General features: G+C 32.0%; 1 protein-coding gene across 1 annotated transcript in view; it reads left to right on the top strand.

The window, feature by feature from the left end:
* Positions 1–450: 450 nt before the first annotated feature.
* Positions 451–20396, top strand: part of LOC134695833 (uncharacterized) — a 33016-nt gene continuing 13070 nt past the window's right edge. Inside the window, exons 1-2 of the mRNA XM_063557262.1 lie at positions 451–756; positions 19758–20001. Coding sequence (XP_063413332.1) covers positions 638–756; positions 19758–20001 — 363 coding nt within the window. The 5' untranslated portion in view covers positions 451–637. The remainder of the gene's footprint in view (positions 757–19757; positions 20002–20396) is intronic.

The raw sequence follows: 20396 nt of genomic DNA, 5'->3' as shown, positions 1-20396 counted from the left end.
TAAATTAGTGAATAAAAATGTTATAAATTATCATAAAATGAAAGACTGAATTGAAAGATAGTTAAAAATAATTATCTGTATAAGTTAATAACAATTTCACGCGAACAATTTATTGAAAAGATTGAAATTTTAATATTCGTACATCTTTATTGACAGTTTTCAAAGGATGAGAGATAGATAAATACATTACCCTTTTTGTATTTATAGATAGTACGAACGAATGAATAGCGATCAGTTTACCTTATATATATCGATCAGATTACACTCGTTATAGAGAAAGCTCTACATTATGGGAGTTTTTCAAACTACGGTAAAGTAACGTACAAGTGTCTAAGTTTGCGATACTATTTTACACTTGCTACCGAAAGTACTAAACATTCTATGGTAAAGTAACGTACAAGTGTCTAAGTTTGCGATACTATCTTGCACTTGCTACCGAAAATACTAAACATTCTATGGTAAAGTAACGTACAAGTGTCTAAGTTTGCGATACCATCTTACACTTGCTACCGAAAGTACTATACATTCTTAGTTGATTAATGACACTGTACTAATTAATTTTATTCTATTGATATGTGACAGATTTTGGCACGAATCAACATTGTTTTTGTATGCTGAGAGTGAAAAGAGTGTAAACATGTGTACGCGGACTTGTTTTATAATTTTCTTAGTTTTTGGACTTAACTTGTGGTATGTGGAATGCAATACTACGCAAACATGTCCACAGAATTTGAACCCAGCCTCCGGAAAAACGGGGTAAGTTTGTTTTTCTATCCTTTAATTTTTCAGCTATATTGACTTTTACAAAAAAAAAAATGAAAACGTATTAGATCAGATCTATTCCAATAAAAAAATCAAGTTTTTCGCATTTCTTTCAGTCATTTTTACAACAGATGTTTGCTTAATATTGGCCATTTGAATTGAAGCTTTTGTTTGTTTATCATAAGTTTTTTTACGACATATGTACATATGTACTCGTACACCACTTTCTTCCACTGATGTTGGTCTAATTTCATGCATGGCAGGTATAGATTTATAATTTTATTCATTAATTTATCGTTTCTCCTTTCCTTTTCCTATATTTAACATTTGAATCCATACCTATAAGCAATATAATAATGTAATCAAATGTATACATATTTTTTTTTAACAATATAACTGTAATATTCTAAATATTTGTTCACAAGTGATTTCAACTTTTTGTTTGGTATGCACTGTTAAGATGAAGTTTACTAGCAGTTTCTTAAAGAGGATATCCGACGCCTTCAAATGGGAGAATAATTTCAGTTTCAACATTTTTTTGGTCTTTATTCATTTGTTTTTATTTGCCTATTAAAATTGTACACGTTTAGATTGTGGGAAAAAGAAGGATCAATTGACTGTTTTTGCTGAACGTTCAGTGACATGTCTATGTAGGTTAAAAACAGTTTTACAATAAATCCAATAGAGTTTCTAAAATATTTGAAGTCTTGAGAGATAAAGACAGTATGAACAACTACCAACCATTTGTTAATAGAAATATGGTCTTCTATGAAGTCTTGAGAGACGAAGACAGTTATGATGAACAACTGCCAACCATTTGTTAATAGAAATAGGGTATTCTATGGACTCCTTCCGACCAACAGCAAAGCCCTTAATTATCCAAGAGGGGCGTCCTTGTTGTTGCTTATACACTTGTTGCATAAACATATGGGTTGGCCCAGCTTTAATTTAGAAATATGGGCATGTGGCCTTATTCCAAACTACTTTCAATGACGATTAGACCTAAAAATGGACGTTCGTTTGATTGTGCAGAAGTTCTGAATAGTTAGATAAGGACGTTTGAATTTTTAAAAACGTTCTGAGATAATACAATTGTCTCTTTAGGTCATTGAACCCCAGACACAAATATCTGAAGAGTCCCCAGATAACATATACATGTAGAAGTTTCATATCAGTACCCAAGTAATTAAGGTTCGATTTTAAGTGTGATTTAATACCACGTTATTGGAGGATGATGTGTTTTCTGTTTTTCATTGACCTCCCGACACAAGTACATCTATATCTGAAGGGTCCGAAGATGGCCTATCATGTATTCCATTCTGTCACCGATGTACCTACAAGTACATTCACTATCAGAACGTACTTATGTGTTATGTTCTTTTCTTTGCTTTAGTCCTGAATGTTGACTTGTTTGATATCTGACGTTGAGCAAACAAAAGTTTATCTTTTTAACTATCCACTTTATTTGTTTATATCAGATTAAGAAAGTAACAATGGTTAAAATTTGAAGGTGAAGTATTGAAAAAGATAGAACGATAGCACTCAAATATTCTAAAAAACCTTGACAGTAAAACTGATGAATTGCATTTAGTAGTTGAAAATATCACAAAAATTGTAGGAAACTCCTTCCCATAATGAAAATATGCATACACTGTTTCTCATTTAAAATGTTTACATTTATACAAGTAAAGGCTACCGCAAACATTTGGTGCTGTTTACCAAAAAAGCTCCCCCTTTTAGCACATCACATATACCAGTTTCACTAATTCGAAAGAAGTAAATATTGAAAATTTTAGTCTTGTTTGTGACCGGTGGCATGTTTTACTCCCTTTTAAAGAAGACTGCCTGGTGAACCTTTTAAAATGGTTGCGTCTAATATTTATAATTTTGACAAACTTTCTTTGCGATAGTAAATCTTTTTAAATCCATTATAGACGCAGGTGCATCAAATTTCCGGTTTTACTTTCACTTTTGTACATAATTGTTTCCTGCATATTATGTTGCAATATGTTCTTTTTCATCTTGTTTAATGCAAGGTTAGGTATTTCCTGCTCTTACCTGGCCAGATTATAACCCCCCTTTTGCAATTCAAATGGTAGACCCCTAAATGAAATTTGATATAAGCGATATTTTCTTTCTCAACAGATTTCTGTTTTCCGATCACCTATAACGTTTGTTACAACAAATACCATTTAGACGGTTTATTGAAGTAGAAAATTTCATAAAGAACTATTCAGCAAAATATATAATAAAAGTCATCAGCGGTATACAGATCGTAAAATAATGATCATCTCTCAGCTTCAGGATGCGAAATAAATAGTTCATAATTTGTCTAATATTGTGGAGCTGTATAAACTGTGTTGTCCTTCGGTTTATTGATATATATTTGTAATACCAATGCTTGTCAATGAATCGGTGCTTAACTATGATAGTTTCTCATTGAACTAAAATGTTTTAATTTTTACGATAAGAGAACATTTGTGGGCTTTGCTCATTGTTGAAAGCCGTACAATGACCCATGGTTGTTTATTTCAGTGGGTACCAATTGGTCTCTGGTGGAGAATTGTCTCAATAGCAATCATACTTTATTTTCTGATTTTTATATGTTATATTTGTATTAAATTAAAGGATTGAGTATTTTTGTTGTTACATGCCAGATGTTTTATACAAAACATTTACAGAAGGCAACAACTTCAGGTTGAATAAATGACAAATGTGTCGTTGACCAGCTGCGTGAACATAAACTACATGTATGTTAATTCATCGAAGGGTGGTTTGGTACATTTAATGTTAAAAATGCTCGAATAATATAAATAAGCAGCTACTGTCATTCGGAAATATGGATATATCAGAAAAGGGTAGCTATTATCCTTAAGAACGTAACCGCATCACCACTGCCTCCTCAAATCTATAAACATAAGTCGGTGTTCGAAATTTCACGCAAATGTACTATATTTCTCTATAAAATAATAATTATTGTAATACATAGTTGCCTTCTGATGCTTATATTTTAACACTAAAATCATACAAGTACCGATGTGTTCAAATTATTTAGTTGACATGACTTGCAAGTTTCAAGTTTGTTTAAAAATACCAAAGCGTAAAGGAATCATGCACTGGACAATGAATCAAACACTTATGCTTATTGTTGAATTGGTTTCATGAAGATAAGAGTGACTATGGCTTAATTGTAAGTGCATTTAAATGTAAATATAAGAAGTTCATTTATCTGGAAGATATTCAGTAAAAAAGAAAGAATATAAGGGACGAAGCCTTGCATTGAAAATGATTCTTTGAATGCTTAAAATTTATTACATATAGATTGAATGCTTAAAATGTATTAGCTATAGTTGTCCTTTTTTCTAATAAAGTAAAAGCTAGCCAAATATTTTTTTGATAGTACATGTCTGAATTTAACTATGTGCGCTTCTTATTGCGAAAATCAAATTAATAAAAGTGAAAATTCCAATCCTTTTTTACAGTTTTGTTTGTATTGTTGGTGACTTTTATTTCGTTTTGTTGATGTTTTGATCGTTAATGCAATACAATAGTATTGCCACTAAAACTTGTTATATATATGTGGATTAGATTGTCGTCTTTATGACGTTGATCTCGTTTGTTCCTTTTTATTTTAATTTTTGACGTTGATCCCTTCTTTCTATTTATTTTATCTACCATGAGCTATAAAGTAAGTCTTTAACGTGTTATTGTTGTATTGTCCAAACTTACTTTAAACTGGCCACCCGCTGCTTTGATACCTTCCGTGTAGATAAAAGCTAAACAACAACAGGGGTCCAGTTTAAACTTGCATACACGAAGCATTTTTTGATTACTAGTATTCGGTCTACTCTTTTGAAATGCACATTCAGTGTATTCCTTTTCATAAAAATACGATCAAGGTTGAACATTTTATCGATGGTGTGTTCCGTAGTATTTGAAATATTACCAACATAGTGAAAATAGACGTATTTATGTTGATGTAATATATGTATATTCAATTGTGCCGACGACGCGATAAATTATAAACTGAATAAGGTTTAAAGAATCTTTTGGAGTTATTTATCACTACTTCAAATCCGATTTGACATACTAATTGTCAATATAAACATATGCACCAACTTGTATAAAGTCTTTCTGTATATGACTTGATCTTCTTTTAAGACATTTTATTAAGTCTGTTTTTTTCTGAGTTAACATTTGAAGCATTTTTAAAATAGTCATACTTTTGATCAGAGTTAACTATTTGAAACATCATTCCAGTCAGCTAAGAGGTAATATCCGTATTTTTGAAAAATTAATTCTGGTTTGTCTTTATGTTTGTGTATGTGTCACTTTGTTTGAATGTAATATATTTTACCCTGATTTGTGGAGAGGACTTACATAGGCTATACCTGTTGCCCAATCCAATTCAATTTATTTGAATAAAATATTGTTTAAACTAAAAAAACAAACTAATTCTGTTTTTTTGTCTTCATTCCGAAATTTTCAACTCTCTTAAATATTCCCTATATAGCTACACGTAAATGCCTTTTACATAGTTGATTTTTCCCGTTTTCACAGTAAAAGTAGTCAACATGATTTGTTCGATTTTCTTCTTTTTTTTACAAGTGAGAAACAGGGTCACACAATGTATTTATAATATTTAAATATATTTGAACTAATTCAATAATAATTTAATTTTGGATGTAACACGTCTTCTGATTGGCTAACGTTATTTTGTTATTATCAGCCCATAGACATAATTTAGTCATGTGACCGTGACGTCAGCAACGTTTTTTCATGGTTTTCTGTAGTTTAAAATGGGATTTAGAATTAAATTAAAGAAATAAAATTTGTTCTGTCTATTTGAAATAAATGTGGTGCACCAAATTTTTTATGTCATTTCTTCATAGACAGAAAAAAATATTACAGTCATTCCTTAAATAACAACGGTTTTTCAATGTGAGTTACTGCTATAAATTAAAATCTACAAATACATATATCGACTTTTGGTTTAATTTATTGATACTTTAAATCCTTTTGTGACATAGCAATTGCAAATAAAGACATTAACCTTGGATAAAATCTAGATTTATCTGTACTTACTAATAATACCTATATATGTTTGGTTGGTTTATAATTTTGTTTACTTTCTCGCCAAAAATATTACAAAGAAACATCGTTGCATCAAATAGAATCATATTCAAAACAATGTGGTCCTGGCCATTGATTGACGATCTAAATTATCCCATTGACTGGGACAGATTAGAACGTTTGTCTGTAACGACCATTGCTCACTTCTTACTTATTTTAGAATTTGAACTGTGGGGTCACCAAAGGTTCTTTACGCCTCTAATAATAAAAGAATTCGAAAAATTATTCAGGAATAACCTTTATGTTTTGATTGATATTATTTATATAAATCAACACATTGTATTATTCCGGATTCGTTTTTCGAATTGCTTTATTTAGGTGTTGAGAACCTTTGGTGACCCCACAAATTCAGTGTCTTTAACAAGTACATAGTGATCAGTGGTTGTTACCGACAAACGTTCACCTAATCTCTCCCAGTCAATGGGATAATTTAGGTCGTCAATCAATGGCCAGGACCACACTGTTTTAAATATGATTATATTTTACTTTCGTTTAGAAAGCTTGCGGCAATATATTGTATTCATAAATTAATCCCGATTTCACGTTTTGGACAGTAAGACGAAAAGAAGGAGAGAGAAAGACAGAGACAGTTAGATGTAGATAGTATTCGACAGCTTACTACAAATATTATTCCTCGATGTTCAATAAATTTATTCAATGTAAATAATTGTCTCCGCATCGACGAAATGTAATGGTGTGATTGTTGTATTTGTCACATTTAAAAAGTCAAATTTCATTCAAAAAATTACATTTTCAAACTTCTTTAATATCAATGTAGAGTAAGTAGAATGCTATCCGATCTTATTTTCATGCAATCACTGATATGTTTAAAAAAAACTCGCGCAAATGGACATAAATTATTAGTATTTGAAGATGATGAATTGATGTTTAGCATCCAGTGGCAAATATCACATGAATTTAAGAATGAGAACATGTTAATGTAATATGAATATGACCCCTCCTTTGTACTGAGATGTAATTAGTGAGGCCCCTCATGGGGGGGGGGGGGGGTCCTAGTAATCACATAATCACCATTTTTTTTGCCAATATAATCACATAATCATTAAATATTTGCTTATCTTTAGTAATCAAATAATCATAAACTAAAAATACAGTCCTAGGTAATCAAATAATCATTAAAAAAAACGGCCAAGTAATCACATAATCAAAAACCCCATGAGGGCCCTCATTAGTTCACAAATATTGAAAACAGTCTACAGAAATAAGCATGTCAATATGGCTGTACTATGACGCACTTTTTCGACTGTAAGCTGACCAGTTTTTGCTCTTACTCCAAAATCCGATTTGTATATCGGATAAACTATAACTTCACACTACATTTGATACATTAGTTCAGCAAAGTTCAGTTTTTGAGAAATCAAATATCATTATTGATAGAGGCGAAGAGATTAGCCAGAAAAGGGCCGAGCTTGGATTTTTATTTGTCTCTTTTTCATCTTTTTTGTGCTGCATGTTACGATAATTACTATAGCATTTACACGTGAAAGTTATACTATAAATAAACTAAATTAACACATTCCACCCATAACGACGACATAATGCATCTTGTTATATAACAGTTATATGCTTATGATGACGATGATGTATAATTGCAGTGTCAATGCGATCTACATTGTAGATCAATTAGAAAACAAGATATATGTCTTAATAATTGTTTGTTTTGCATTTCTTCGAAAGAAATATCTATGTCTTATTTTTTGTTTGTTTTGCAATTCTTCTCATGATAAGTTTACCAGATATTTGACCTAGAATCGGTACTAGGTTTTTTGGCAGCTTTAAGTAAGCAATCGGTCAGATGAGGTCAATATATAAACTTCATTTACCTAGAAATAGTAATATAACTTGACATGTTTATTTTGTGTTGAGTTTGCATGTATATATATATACTACTAATGCCAAGGCCGTGTAAATGACAGGTCGGGACAGAAAGATGAAGATTGTTTTGAATTTTCTATTGTTTGATTGAAAGTTGCATACTGTTTAACGTCCAGTGGGAAATAGTTTATTCATATTCAGAACGTTTAAAATATTTGAAGTACTTAGAACGCGATTAAGGAAGTGTCATGTTTTGGAATTTTGGTAAGATTTTAGGAATCCTCTGGTGTTATCCATTTGAATGCATAAACAAATTTTGCCCGATGACCCCCGTTTTTCTTTTTATTAATTCTTTTACATGTATAATGATAAGCTGTCTGTTAAAGTCTTGTACAATTTTAATTATTTTTTAATAGTTTTTGAGGATTTAAAGTTGTCAATGATAAAGCGCTATGTAAAGTCAAAAGAGAACATTTTCCCGCTAAAATGTCAATGGCTAATATTTGGAAAACAAGCACGGTGACCAACATATTGTTTTTGCTGTTTTGATTCCTTTATTAATCTCCTATCAATATATGCTAGTGTTTTGAAAAGTTAATTATTTTGAAACTGAGACGCCAACTCCCTTAATCAGAGCGACATGTTTTCTCTCTTATCCTTATTGCATCGAAATTAGCGCATATTGCACTGTTTTACCACAATTGTTAGCCAGTCCGTTCGTTTGACTTTCGTTCACTTTATTATGAGTTTAGAGTTGTTCCAGATTATTCGATATCCTCCTACAGTTTGAATGCTAAGAAGTAATAACTTTGCTGGCTGTTTTTACATATGGTGGTCCATGTTATACTTTGAGTATTTTAATTTAGTTGTATACGAGGTGTAAAACATTTCTAGATAACTCCTCCCACAGTAAACATATACTGTGGTGCTTCTATGCTCAACGTTGTGTATTTTAAAAGGAATGACTGTAAAATTTTAATTGCTATGAAGAAATAACATAAAATATTTGGTGCACACTGAATAACGCGCGTAGCGGTTTTTTTTAACAGTGTGCACCACATTTTGTTTTATGTTATTTCGAATAGACAGAAAAAATATTACAGTCATTTCTTATAATTTAATTCTTAATTCCATTTTAAACCGTAGAAAACCATGAAAAAACGTTGATGATGTCTCGGTCACATGACTAAATTATGTATATTGGCTCATAAAATAACGTCAGCCAATCAGAAGACGCGTTACATCCAAAATTAAATTATATCAAAATAAAACTTTGTTTCTGCGGGGACATAACGAAAACTCATAAAAGTCATGATACATTGATTTACGTAACAGGTAAAATGTACTTCAGAGTGGAGTGCGGGGGCATCACTGTCTAGTTTTTTTAGTGTATCAGATAAATTCAACATTTGTTTCCGAAAATGTCGATATATCATTTTCTTCTGGAATTTAGCATAAACATAAACACTTTTCGTGTTAAAATATAAATCTTTGTCTTTTTGGTATTTCGATAGATGGACATTGCTTGAACCCGGACCGCAAAAAGGCACATTTACCAACTTTACTTTTCCATTGTTTCTTATTTTTTTCCATTGTATTATTTTTGTGTGTGCATTCTTTAAATGCTCAATAATTAGAGGAAAAACGAATTGTAAAGTGTTATGCATCGTAAGCTCAAAAACATACTTTTGTTCTCAATAATTTGTACTTAATTTAAAGCGTTCGTTTCATGTTGCAATTCTACAAAAAGATGATATATCTTATTAAAATCGTATGCATGTTTGAGTGTAATTTTCTAAGATCCACTTGAATTGTACTTCATGCAATGTCATTTTTATTCATTATTTTCTGTTCTTAATTGCTATTCAAAAGAAACAAATCCCATGTTAAATTAATTGTATTTTTTTTTTTATTTCTATAACGTTTCATTGAAGAAAACATTATCAGTTTATATACATATGGACTTAATATACTTTAATGTCTTCAGTATTGACTGTCCCAAGGACTCCTTTAATTTTGAAATCATGTGTCGCTCCGGATTATTTTTTTTATATATGGTTTTTGTCATTTGTTAAAATATATGATTTGCCTGTATTTTAGGCAGCAACCATTTGATTTTCGGGGGGGGGGGGGGGGGGGGGGGGGGGTTATGTTTTTTTCTTCTGGACAAATTGTTTTTTTTCGCCTGCGGCGCAAAACAATCTATTATTTTTGCGACAAGTCGAATCTTCTCAGAATCTCAGAATCAGAAACAAATTATTTTTTCTCCAAAAACTGGAAACAAACTTTTTTTTCCAAAAAAAAACATACCCCCTCCCCCCCCCCCCCCCCCAGAAAATAAAATTGCTGCTGCCTTACCGTGCGATACACCCCGTAGTACTAATGTACGTCATGCACCCTATGAAATGAACTACCCCCTACGGATCTACAGGGGGTCACAGGGTGACGTCTTTAAACCAATCAAAACGTGATAATTTACCAGTTGTGCGATAACATAAGTTACACAGTGTACTAGTGACCTAATACGATATATACTAGTATATGATGTTGGTTAAGTTAATAATGGACGAAAGCAAGCGAAGCATATTGTGTAATGAATGAATCTTACCGGCTATCTTGATATAAGGAATTTAGACGTACTGTAAAAACAAACACAACGATGATGTTATAGTTAAGAAATAATTCCTTCATGTCATGCTCTATGCTCATTTTAACATGGGTAGGCATTATATTTGTCTATATTTTACACTGAGCGTTAGCGAGGTGTAAAATGTGGCCAAATATAATGCCTACCCATGTTTAGATGAACATAGAGCATGACATGAAGGAATTATTTCGATTCTAACATGACAAATACAATATATTCATATGTCGAAGTGTACGAGAATACCGTAAGACTGTTTGGTTGTTCCCGTTTCCTCTCCGAGGAGTTTGTATATTACATTTCATATTTGATTAGTTTAAAAACTTCGACCAGGGTAAATATATGTTGTTTGATAAAAGTATATAATAAAAGTTTATGCTTGCAGCTTAAATGTAAATATTTAAAAGGATAACGATGGAAATAACGTTAATATAAAAAGTCCGTGCGCATGTGTCAAACATATTTTTTGTGCTCATTAGAACACGGCTTTGTTAACAAAGCGTAATAAGGACGTCATATTAGAATGGTCAATACGATTCATTTCATCTATATTTGTTGTCTGGTGGACTTAAACAGTGATATAGACTCTATGATATCCAGAAAATCCTTGAAATGGTGTAATCTAAAAAGAAACTTGATACATGTAGTGATATTGTTGGCTTTTGTCAAAACAACTCTACCCTTTTTTAAAGGGAAAAAGCCTTTATTCTCCATCAGTTTAATGCAAACAATATCACTGACATGTATTCCATTTTACCATGAAAAAAAAATTAACTGCATATTCAGGACAAGAACATAATAATATGATAAGAATATAAACCCTGATTTTGTAACAGAACAAATTAAATATGTCTAAGATGTTAATCACAGCCCACAGAGATACATTTCACTATACCCGCGAACCCTTTATTCTTACAATTAGGCGGTCTGTCTTTGTTGTTAATACTAAATAGAATCGCATGCTTAGCGGATAAACAAATACATACCAATATTCGAATCTTTGGTGTTATCCAGTCGAGTTTTGAACCTATGACAACCCATACAATAGGCAACCACGCATAAATATTATAAGAGACGGTAGGTAAAAACTGTACTTTGTCTCTTATACAGCAACTCATCGACTAAAAATTATCTTGCAATCAGTCAACTATTGTACATGCACACACATACATTTTTGCTTTATTTGTTCTTATACAAATAAAGTATCCTGTAACCCCACTTTCATATTGAGCAAGAGGTAGTGTGCACGTGAATATGTCTTTTTCCGCAACAGTTCATCTTAGGACCCTCTTCGCGGTCTGTGTTTTCACTATGCCGATTTCTTTGGAAAAAAAATAGAGACCATCATGACCATTGGTGATTTAGATTTTACTATCTAAAGTTTCAAATGTTTGAAGTACAGTGGAGATCACTTCTAACCTCTCATTAGAACTGTCAGAATAATCTGTCATAGAACTGTTCTAACCTGTCCTAGAACAGTTCTAGCTAGAACAGTTTTACCCTAGAACTGTTCTAGGTAGAACTGTCAGGATCAGTTCTAGGTAGAACTGACTAAATCAGTTCTAGGTAGAACTTTCAGGATCAGTTCTAGGGTAGAACAGTCAGAATCAGTTCTAGGTAGAACTGACCAAATCAGTTCTAACCGTAGAATTGTCAGCAGAACTGACCAATTAAATCAGTCAGGCCTGAGGAACAGTTCTAAATGACGTCACTGCAGAAAGGGCACTTTAGAATTTAGAAGAAAAAATCAGTTACAATTACTTTACTATATTAAATAGCAGATTGTTCTATATTTTTTACTGATCAAAAGTTACATGTACAAATGTCGAAGTGAATAGGAGGTTATCCAAATCATCGGAGAAATATTTTTATAAGATTGCAAATGAAACATCATTGTTTACGTTTGTTCGTTCCCCGTTTTTAACAGTCTCTTCGTAAATATAACTCTGCATTTCAAGGAAATTTAATCTTAATTTACCTTCTTTGCCTTGGATTTACATTCATGATTTAGGATTCTGTTTTGACGAATGTTCAAACGAAAATCGTACAGTGGATGAATTATGGGATTAATGAAAACAGTGTTGTTAAACGTAAAAAAACTATGTACATTTGCATTATATCGTTGCCAAACTTATCCATAAAGATTATCATGATTATGAATAATATCTTGTAGTCTGGAACGTCAGAAAAATATACTCTATCTGAACATAAATGAAATATTTGCCACTGGACGTTAGGCTACAAACAAAACCAATCACTGTCCTTTTTCAAATTATATTAACAGTATAGTCAGTATACTATTCCAAGAAGAGAACTTCTCATACATGTACTTTTCATTTTAAAATAAAGTATATGAATCAATCATGTGAGTGTTGGATGATGCCGTTAAATAGTTTTGTTAAAAAGTCACTATTGTGAAGGTTCATTATTTAATAATTTAATTTTGGATGTAATGGGTCTTCTGACGTTATTTTGTTATCAGCGCCCATAAACATAAGTTAGTCATGTGACCGTAACGTCATCAACGTTTTTTCATGGTTTGCCAAGGTTTAACATGTTTAAACATTTTGTTAAAATGGAAATTAGAAGTAAATTATAAGAAATGAGTATAGACTGTAATATTTTTTTCTGTCTATTCGAAATAACATAAAAAATGTGGTGCACACTTTTAAAAATCCCGCTACACACTGTGAACTAATGAACATCACCACATTCATACATGTATTAAAAAGTCTGCATCTACGTCACGCGTTTTCGCACATTTTTTGACATATCATGTCATGTCATGACATGATTTTCTTTGTCAGAGGTTGGCAAGTATTTACACACATTTTTCAGTGTGCACCAAATTTTTTATGTTATTTCTTCATAGACAGAAAAATATTACAGTCATTCCTTAAATAATAATATTATCAATACAGAGAGGAAATAATGGCGCTCTAAATTGATGTGGACAAAATTTGGTGTCCAGGCTCTTTATCATACAATATCTGTCCTGACATAGGAATATTATTGGTTTACAATGAGGCCATGGATATTTACATAATAAAGAATATATGTTTAGTTTTTATTGATGCGGTCAAATAATTTTGTTATTAAAACGACTCAGTCTGATATATCGAAACTACTGAAATTTGTTAACAATTCAATATTTTGAATAAAAAGAGGACACGCTGTCATTTGAATTATACAATCCATTGTGATCGGTTGTTGTCTGCTCTATGGTCGGGTTGTTGTTGCTCAGATACATATTTTTGTTACATGAGTCAGTCTGAGGTATGAAAACTAACTGATGTTTGTTTCTGATGCAATATTTTGAATAAAAGTAGGAAATGCTGGCACTCTCAATCGATGCGATTTTTTTTTTGTGGTTGTTGATTTCCAATATTGAAGTTATTTATTAACTACACTCCCTCTTGACCTAAATTTATAACTGAAGTACTGTCCAACTATATAGACTTGCATAAAAAAAAAGCAAATATGGTCAGTTTTTATTACAAGACTCAGTCTGAAGTATGAAAACTACTGATATTTGTTTACGATTCAATACTTTGAATAAAAAGAGGATATGCTGGCACTATAAATTCATGCGAACAAAATTTTGAGGTCATTGTTTTCCAATATTGCTGTAACTTGTATATTATAGTCCCTCTTGACTTAAAATTATAACTAAATTACTGTGAAGCTATATAGATTTGCAGAAAGAAAGAGCAAATAAGGTCAGTTTAGATTGATGCGGTCAAAGGATTTTATTACACGACCCAGTCTGAAGTATGAAAACTACTGATATTTGTTTACGATTCAATACTTTGAATAAAAAGAGGACATGCTGACACTATAAAATCATGCGAACAAAATTTTGAGGTCATTGTTTTCCAATTTTGCTGTAACTTGTATATTACAGTCCCTCTTGACCTAAAATTATAGCTGAATTACTGTACAGCTATATAGATTTGCAGAAAGAAAGAGCAAATAAGGTCAGTTTAAATTGATGCGGTCAAAATATTTTATTACACGACTCGGTCTGAAGTATGAAAACTACTGATATTTGTTTACGATTCAATACTTTGAATAAAAAGAGGTCATTCTGGCACTTTAAATTCATGCGAACAAAATTTTGAGGTCAATGTTTTCCAATATTGCTGATACTTGTATATTACAGTCCCTCTTGCCTGAATTAATTTACTGTGCAGCTATATAGATTTGCAAGAAGAAAGAGCAAATAAGGTCAGTTTAGAATGATGCGGTCAAAAGATTTTTGTATAACAGGTCTGTCCCAGGTATGAAAACTACTTGTAAATGGATATTCACATTTGTAATGATTCAATATTTTAAATAAAAAGGGGACATGCTAGTACTATAAATTGAGTGCAAATAAAATTTTGAAATCATTAATGTTTTTCAATATAGTTGGTATCCTTGCCTAAAACTAAACTGGATTCCTGCAGTGTGCAGCTAAATGTATATAGATTTATATGAAGAAATCAAATATGATCAGTTTAAGGTTATAGTGGATCAATGGCAGATCCAGCGCAGTTAGGGGGACCCCCTTTATTTTGACGGTCAATGCATTTAAATAAGGATATTTAGTTGGACCCCCCTTTTTCCTGGGTTTGGACCCCCCCTTTAAACTGCTGGATCCGTCACTGGAGGTTTGGGCCGGAATAACATATTACATTAAGGTCAGATAATGTTGTTATGTAAAACATGCCATCCTGACTCCCCGCGTGACAAATGTAAAACAATTGAAATGATAATGTCCCCCCCCCCACACACACACTATTTACGGCTTAATTTATGTTCAAAAAATGAAAGAAAAACAAATAATTTAAGTAACACATCAGCAAAAGAAATCACTGAATAACAGGTTCCTGACTTGGAACAGTCACATACATGCAGAATATGGCGAGTTAAACATGTTCTCTTACCGACGAAAAATTTGAAATAAAATCGGCAAAATAGCAAAACTCCTTATAATATTAATCGCTATTTTGCCGAAGCCTTCATATTTCGACAAAGAGTTCTTAACACTTATAAATCAATTCTAGACGTAGAATTTATAAATTAATTTTAGCCGTAGGAATTATAAATCAATTCTATAGCCGTAGAATTTATAAATCAATTCTAGCCGTAGAATTTGTAATCAATTCTAACCGCAGAACTGTTCTAGAAGTAGAACTGACTAAAACTGTTCTAGGGTAGAACTGTCAGGATCAGTTCTAGGTAGAACTGTCCAAATCAGTTCTAGGGTAGAACTGTCAGGATCAGTTCTAGGTAGAACTGTTCAAATCAGTTCTAGGTAGAACTAACCAAATCAGTTCTAGCTAGAACAGTTCTAACCTAGAACTGACTAAAAGGTGTCAGGCTGACAGTTCTACCTACTGTCCTAGAACAGTTCTCCTGACAGATTCTGACAGATTTAATGAGAGGTTAGAAGTGATCTCCACTGTAGTTAAAAAAAAAAAAATTATTGCACATTGTCGGAAAATATAAAATTTATTTGTAAGAGCTTTAGAAACAGGCAAAAAGCGAGGCTCGCCAAGCTCTTTCCTGTTTCGCAGCAAGAGCAGTCGTTCATAACGATAAAACGAGACCAGGACACGTTATTGGAATACTTTACGAATAAAACCATGCGTTAAAGTACAACGACCATTCTATGTTGTAAACTATAGAATAAAGAAAAAAACCAAGACATAACAAATGTTTAATGAAAGTTGCATTGTATTTCCTTCATAGTTAGGTTTCCCATACATTGCTTACAAATTATGAACATAATTATTATCATCAATCAAATGTATTTTAGATTTAAATGCTGTTTTGATTTTCCAAAACCAATATTGTGCGCAATACTCCGATGGTATTAAGCAAGTAGCTGTTAAAAGCATGGAGCTGCAAATTAATGTTTTTGAATGAGATTTGTTTGTTATAGTGTAACATTCGAACTAGTAATTTGTTTATTCAATGTTTCATTATCTTAATATGTGTAAGAAATTAAGTTTTCTTATTGACTGTTTATTGAATTTCCACAAGATCTCACACTAATTCACTGTGTCATATGTCTTGGTGTGCTGACCTCGCTTTGAGTGTTTGATCTCGATTACAATTCTCCTCGTCTAGACGGCGTGTATACTTGTCATAAATGAGCAACTAAGCACAAACACAAAAAACAAAGGAAAGTGTTTTGTACCGTGTTCTATAAAAAAAAAGTAAAATCACAAAAATACTGAACTCAGAGGAAAATCAATTTGGAAAGTCCATAATCACATGGCAAAATCAAGAAACAAAACGCATCAAAAACGAATGGACAAGAACTGTCATATTCCTGACTTGGTACAGGCATTTTCAAATGTAGAAAATGGTGGATTAAACCTGGTTCTAAAGCGCTAACCCTCTCACTTTAATAACAGTCTCATCAAATTCCGTTACATTTACATGATGCGTTAAATAAACAGTCACAATTAATAAATAGTCAAAATATGGATACATCAGTCATCATCGTATAACAATTTAACAGGACACAAAAACATCTACTATCTACGAACACATGGATTGATTTGAGTGTCTGACGTCAGAAAAATTATATACGTCACATAAATTTGTCGTTCAATGTGCATACAAACAATTTTAAAATTTACATAGGCAATGTACGCATACAGGGTCTTGAACATACACGCAACCCCTCTCCGAGGGAAAAAAATAAAATGATACAACTCACTTTAAGGGAATGGAAAGATGTTTAAGACTAGTATGCTTCAATTCTATTGTATTTGACAATTTGACAAAATCAAATAACAGATAATGTGCTCACAGCGCGATTGGAAACGGACCACGAACATATGATCAATTGTTCAATCTTATTGTTTTTATGAATAAAGTATGATAAATGATCGAAGCTAAAACAACATAAATTGAATAAAGAGACTTAGATTCCCAATGTTCCAGCGTTGCTAACTTTGAGGAAATAATGTAAAGTATTTTATAAGAAATGTAACATCGTATTTCACAAAACTCCTTCCAACTTGTAAAAAAGATGGTAAAGCCTTGGGCATTTTTAAAAGTGTATCTTGCGGTCAATTTAAGTAGTAAGAAGTCTTAACCTTCAATCGTTACATGGAAACTCGCAAAATTGAAACGACAAACTGTGAATAAAAAAGTAAAACAACGAAAGCCGTAATCCAGAATACACATAAAACACATAAATATTCACAGAAGAAATTTAAATATTCACAGAAGAAATTTTTCAACAAACTTGACATGATCATGTAACAAACTGAAAATTAAGAAAACAGTATTTCAGATGAAGTGGTGGTTCATAATTCTACAGGGAGATAACTCTGTAAAATCAGCCGATGGTTTTAATTCCGTTTTCAATGATCACAAACTGTTTTTGTCAAACTGCTATATATCCAATGAAAAAATTCCATAAAGTGTGTGGTTCAAGTTTTATGTTATTTTTATATTTTTATCAAATGGTCGAAAGAAATATGTTGTCAAAACTTAATAAAAATTAAACGAATCAAATTTAGTTTAATCAAGATGTCGGTACTATCTTAAAATCAAATACCAATTAAAAGCTTCTAAAATCAAAGAAAACAAGTGAAATTAAAACTCCAAAAACGTCAACAGAAATTGCAGGATAAAGTAAAGATATACTTCTACATTGTGTATATAAATGTGTCTCTACAATCGCCACAAAGCACGAGAAAAGCTCGTCGAAGAACGTTTTTATCCCTGTTTTAAAGCTCATTTAGATTAATTCAATTTTTTACGACACTGTACTTACATACATGTATGTACTGACCGAAGAAGTTAACATGCATACATTTATTTGCCATATGCACGCATACATACAGCTACATTTCTATATGTAATCGTAAATGTGCATTGAAATTTTTTAGTTTTTAATTTTAGTTTCTTATGTATAATTCGGAGTTTAGAATGACGTCTGTTATCACTGTACTAGTATACATATTTTTAAGGGGCCAGCTGAAGGACGCCTACGGGTGCGGGAATGTCTTGCTACATTGAAGACCCATTGGTGGCCTTCTGCTGTTGTCTGCTCTATGGTCGGGTTGTTGTCGCTTTGACCCATTCCCCATGTCCTTTCTCAATTTTATTGAGACATCGATATACCAGAAATGCAACTTGGAGGTTTATACACTGGTACTATTTTAATTTAGAGATAATCATCGACATCAGTCAGTAAAAAAAACCGTGTTTACAAAAAAAACGTGTCAAAATGTTCAAATACGGGAAAACCTTTCGAAAAATTATAGGTATAATACATGTACTCAAAGCTCTACATCTTCGTACTTTTTATACTTTTAATTCGAGCGTCACTGGTTGGTCTTTGTAGATGAAACGCGCCGCTATGTCGTATACAATTTTTAAACCTTGCATCTGTGTAGTATTTTTTTAAAATAGTATTAAAGATAGTGAAAACCATAATTCTTCAGTATTTCAACACTGATATGTCATATGATATATGATATTTAACACTATTTTAAACTATAAAATATAATTGATATGAAATAACAATATGTGAAATCAGTGTTCCTAAAACACCCGAGCGTGTACCAAATAACATTTCACATACATTGTACTTGTATAAATATTACAGAAATTTCCATTGAAGTCAGGCAGTTAAAAATATCAATAACTCTTTGAAACAGAATCTAATAATTAGAACAGTCGCCTAACATAATAGTAAATATCTGCACTTTGTGATGTAGAGCAGTATATATACATATGATGTGATTTTTTTGTGAAAGACCTATTTGTTTTTCGTTCATTTTTTTACATAAATAAGGCCGTTAGTTTTCTCGTTTTAATTGTTTTACATTGTCTTATTGGGGCCTTTTATAGCTGACTTTGTGGTATGGGCTTTGCTCATTGTTGAAGGCCGTACGGTGACCTATATTTGTTAATGTTTGTGTCATTTTGGTCTTTTTTGGATAGTTGTCTCATTGGCAAACATCTCGCTACATTGAAGACCCATTGGTTGCCTTCGGTTGTTGTTTGCTCTCTGGTCGGGTGGTTGTCGCTTTGACATATTCACCATTTCCTTTCTCAATTTTATTTTTTATACCACATCTTCTTTTGTATCTTATCAAAAAGTGGTTTGTAACATCGTTATCCACTGTCAGATTAGAGTTTCGTCCCCTATTTTTTAATCGATGATCCTTTTCTTTCATCGACTTTTTATGAAATGCTGTCCGTCTTTACCTAGGTGACCTGGTGTTTAAACAAATATATCACTCTTCCCCTAAGCCCGTTTTAATGATTAACAAACTTACTATAATGAGAAATTGTATTAAAAACAAGACAAACACAACAACATATGCAAGAACTAAGTTTTATATTTTTATTTATTTTGTTTTAGAGTGAAACCAGTTTTGGACAGATACGAGTCAGCATTGCTTATGTTACTTGGATTTGGTGGCTTTTCGATCATTCTCGCACTGTTTCACAATGCAGTTCGGAAGCATATATTCCACGATGAGCACAATCTGGACACAACATTTGATGCCGGTGGAAACGTTAGTCTTAGTTTAACAGCAGTAACAGTTGCTTCACAATTGTTTTGGCCAGGTGACATTTTACACAGTGCCACACTGACGACAAAGGTATAGTATATAATGTTCTGTTCTGTTCTGTTCTGTTCGGGTAGATTCCTCCGTTATATATCGGAGCACTACCACTTGGGGATATATGGTTTTAAATTATTTACAGAAATGTTCAAATGAGAAATATAAAAAAATGGAATATAGTGGTTTAACTTTATTTTAATTTCACTAGCTAGAGGACTGATCTTTGCTTTTGGCGAGTCTTGATTGACTTTTTGTACATGATACACATTGCATAGTTACTGTACATTGTTATGCATATATAATATATAACGTTTCAAAGGCCTGGTCTGTCTATAAAGACATTTTGTTAGAGCCGTGTTTATATATTTTAAAAGTTGTTTTTGCATTATGTTTGAACACCCATCATTAAATAAAATTAAGGATTCAATATT

Source organism: Mytilus trossulus, chromosome 14, assembly GCF_036588685.1.
Source record: "Mytilus trossulus isolate FHL-02 chromosome 14, PNRI_Mtr1.1.1.hap1, whole genome shotgun sequence".
NCBI classification, from domain to species: Eukaryota; Metazoa; Mollusca; class Bivalvia; order Mytilida; family Mytilidae; genus Mytilus; species Mytilus trossulus.
The sequence above is the reverse complement of the archived record's forward strand: the minus strand, read 5'-3'. Positions and strand labels throughout refer to the sequence as shown.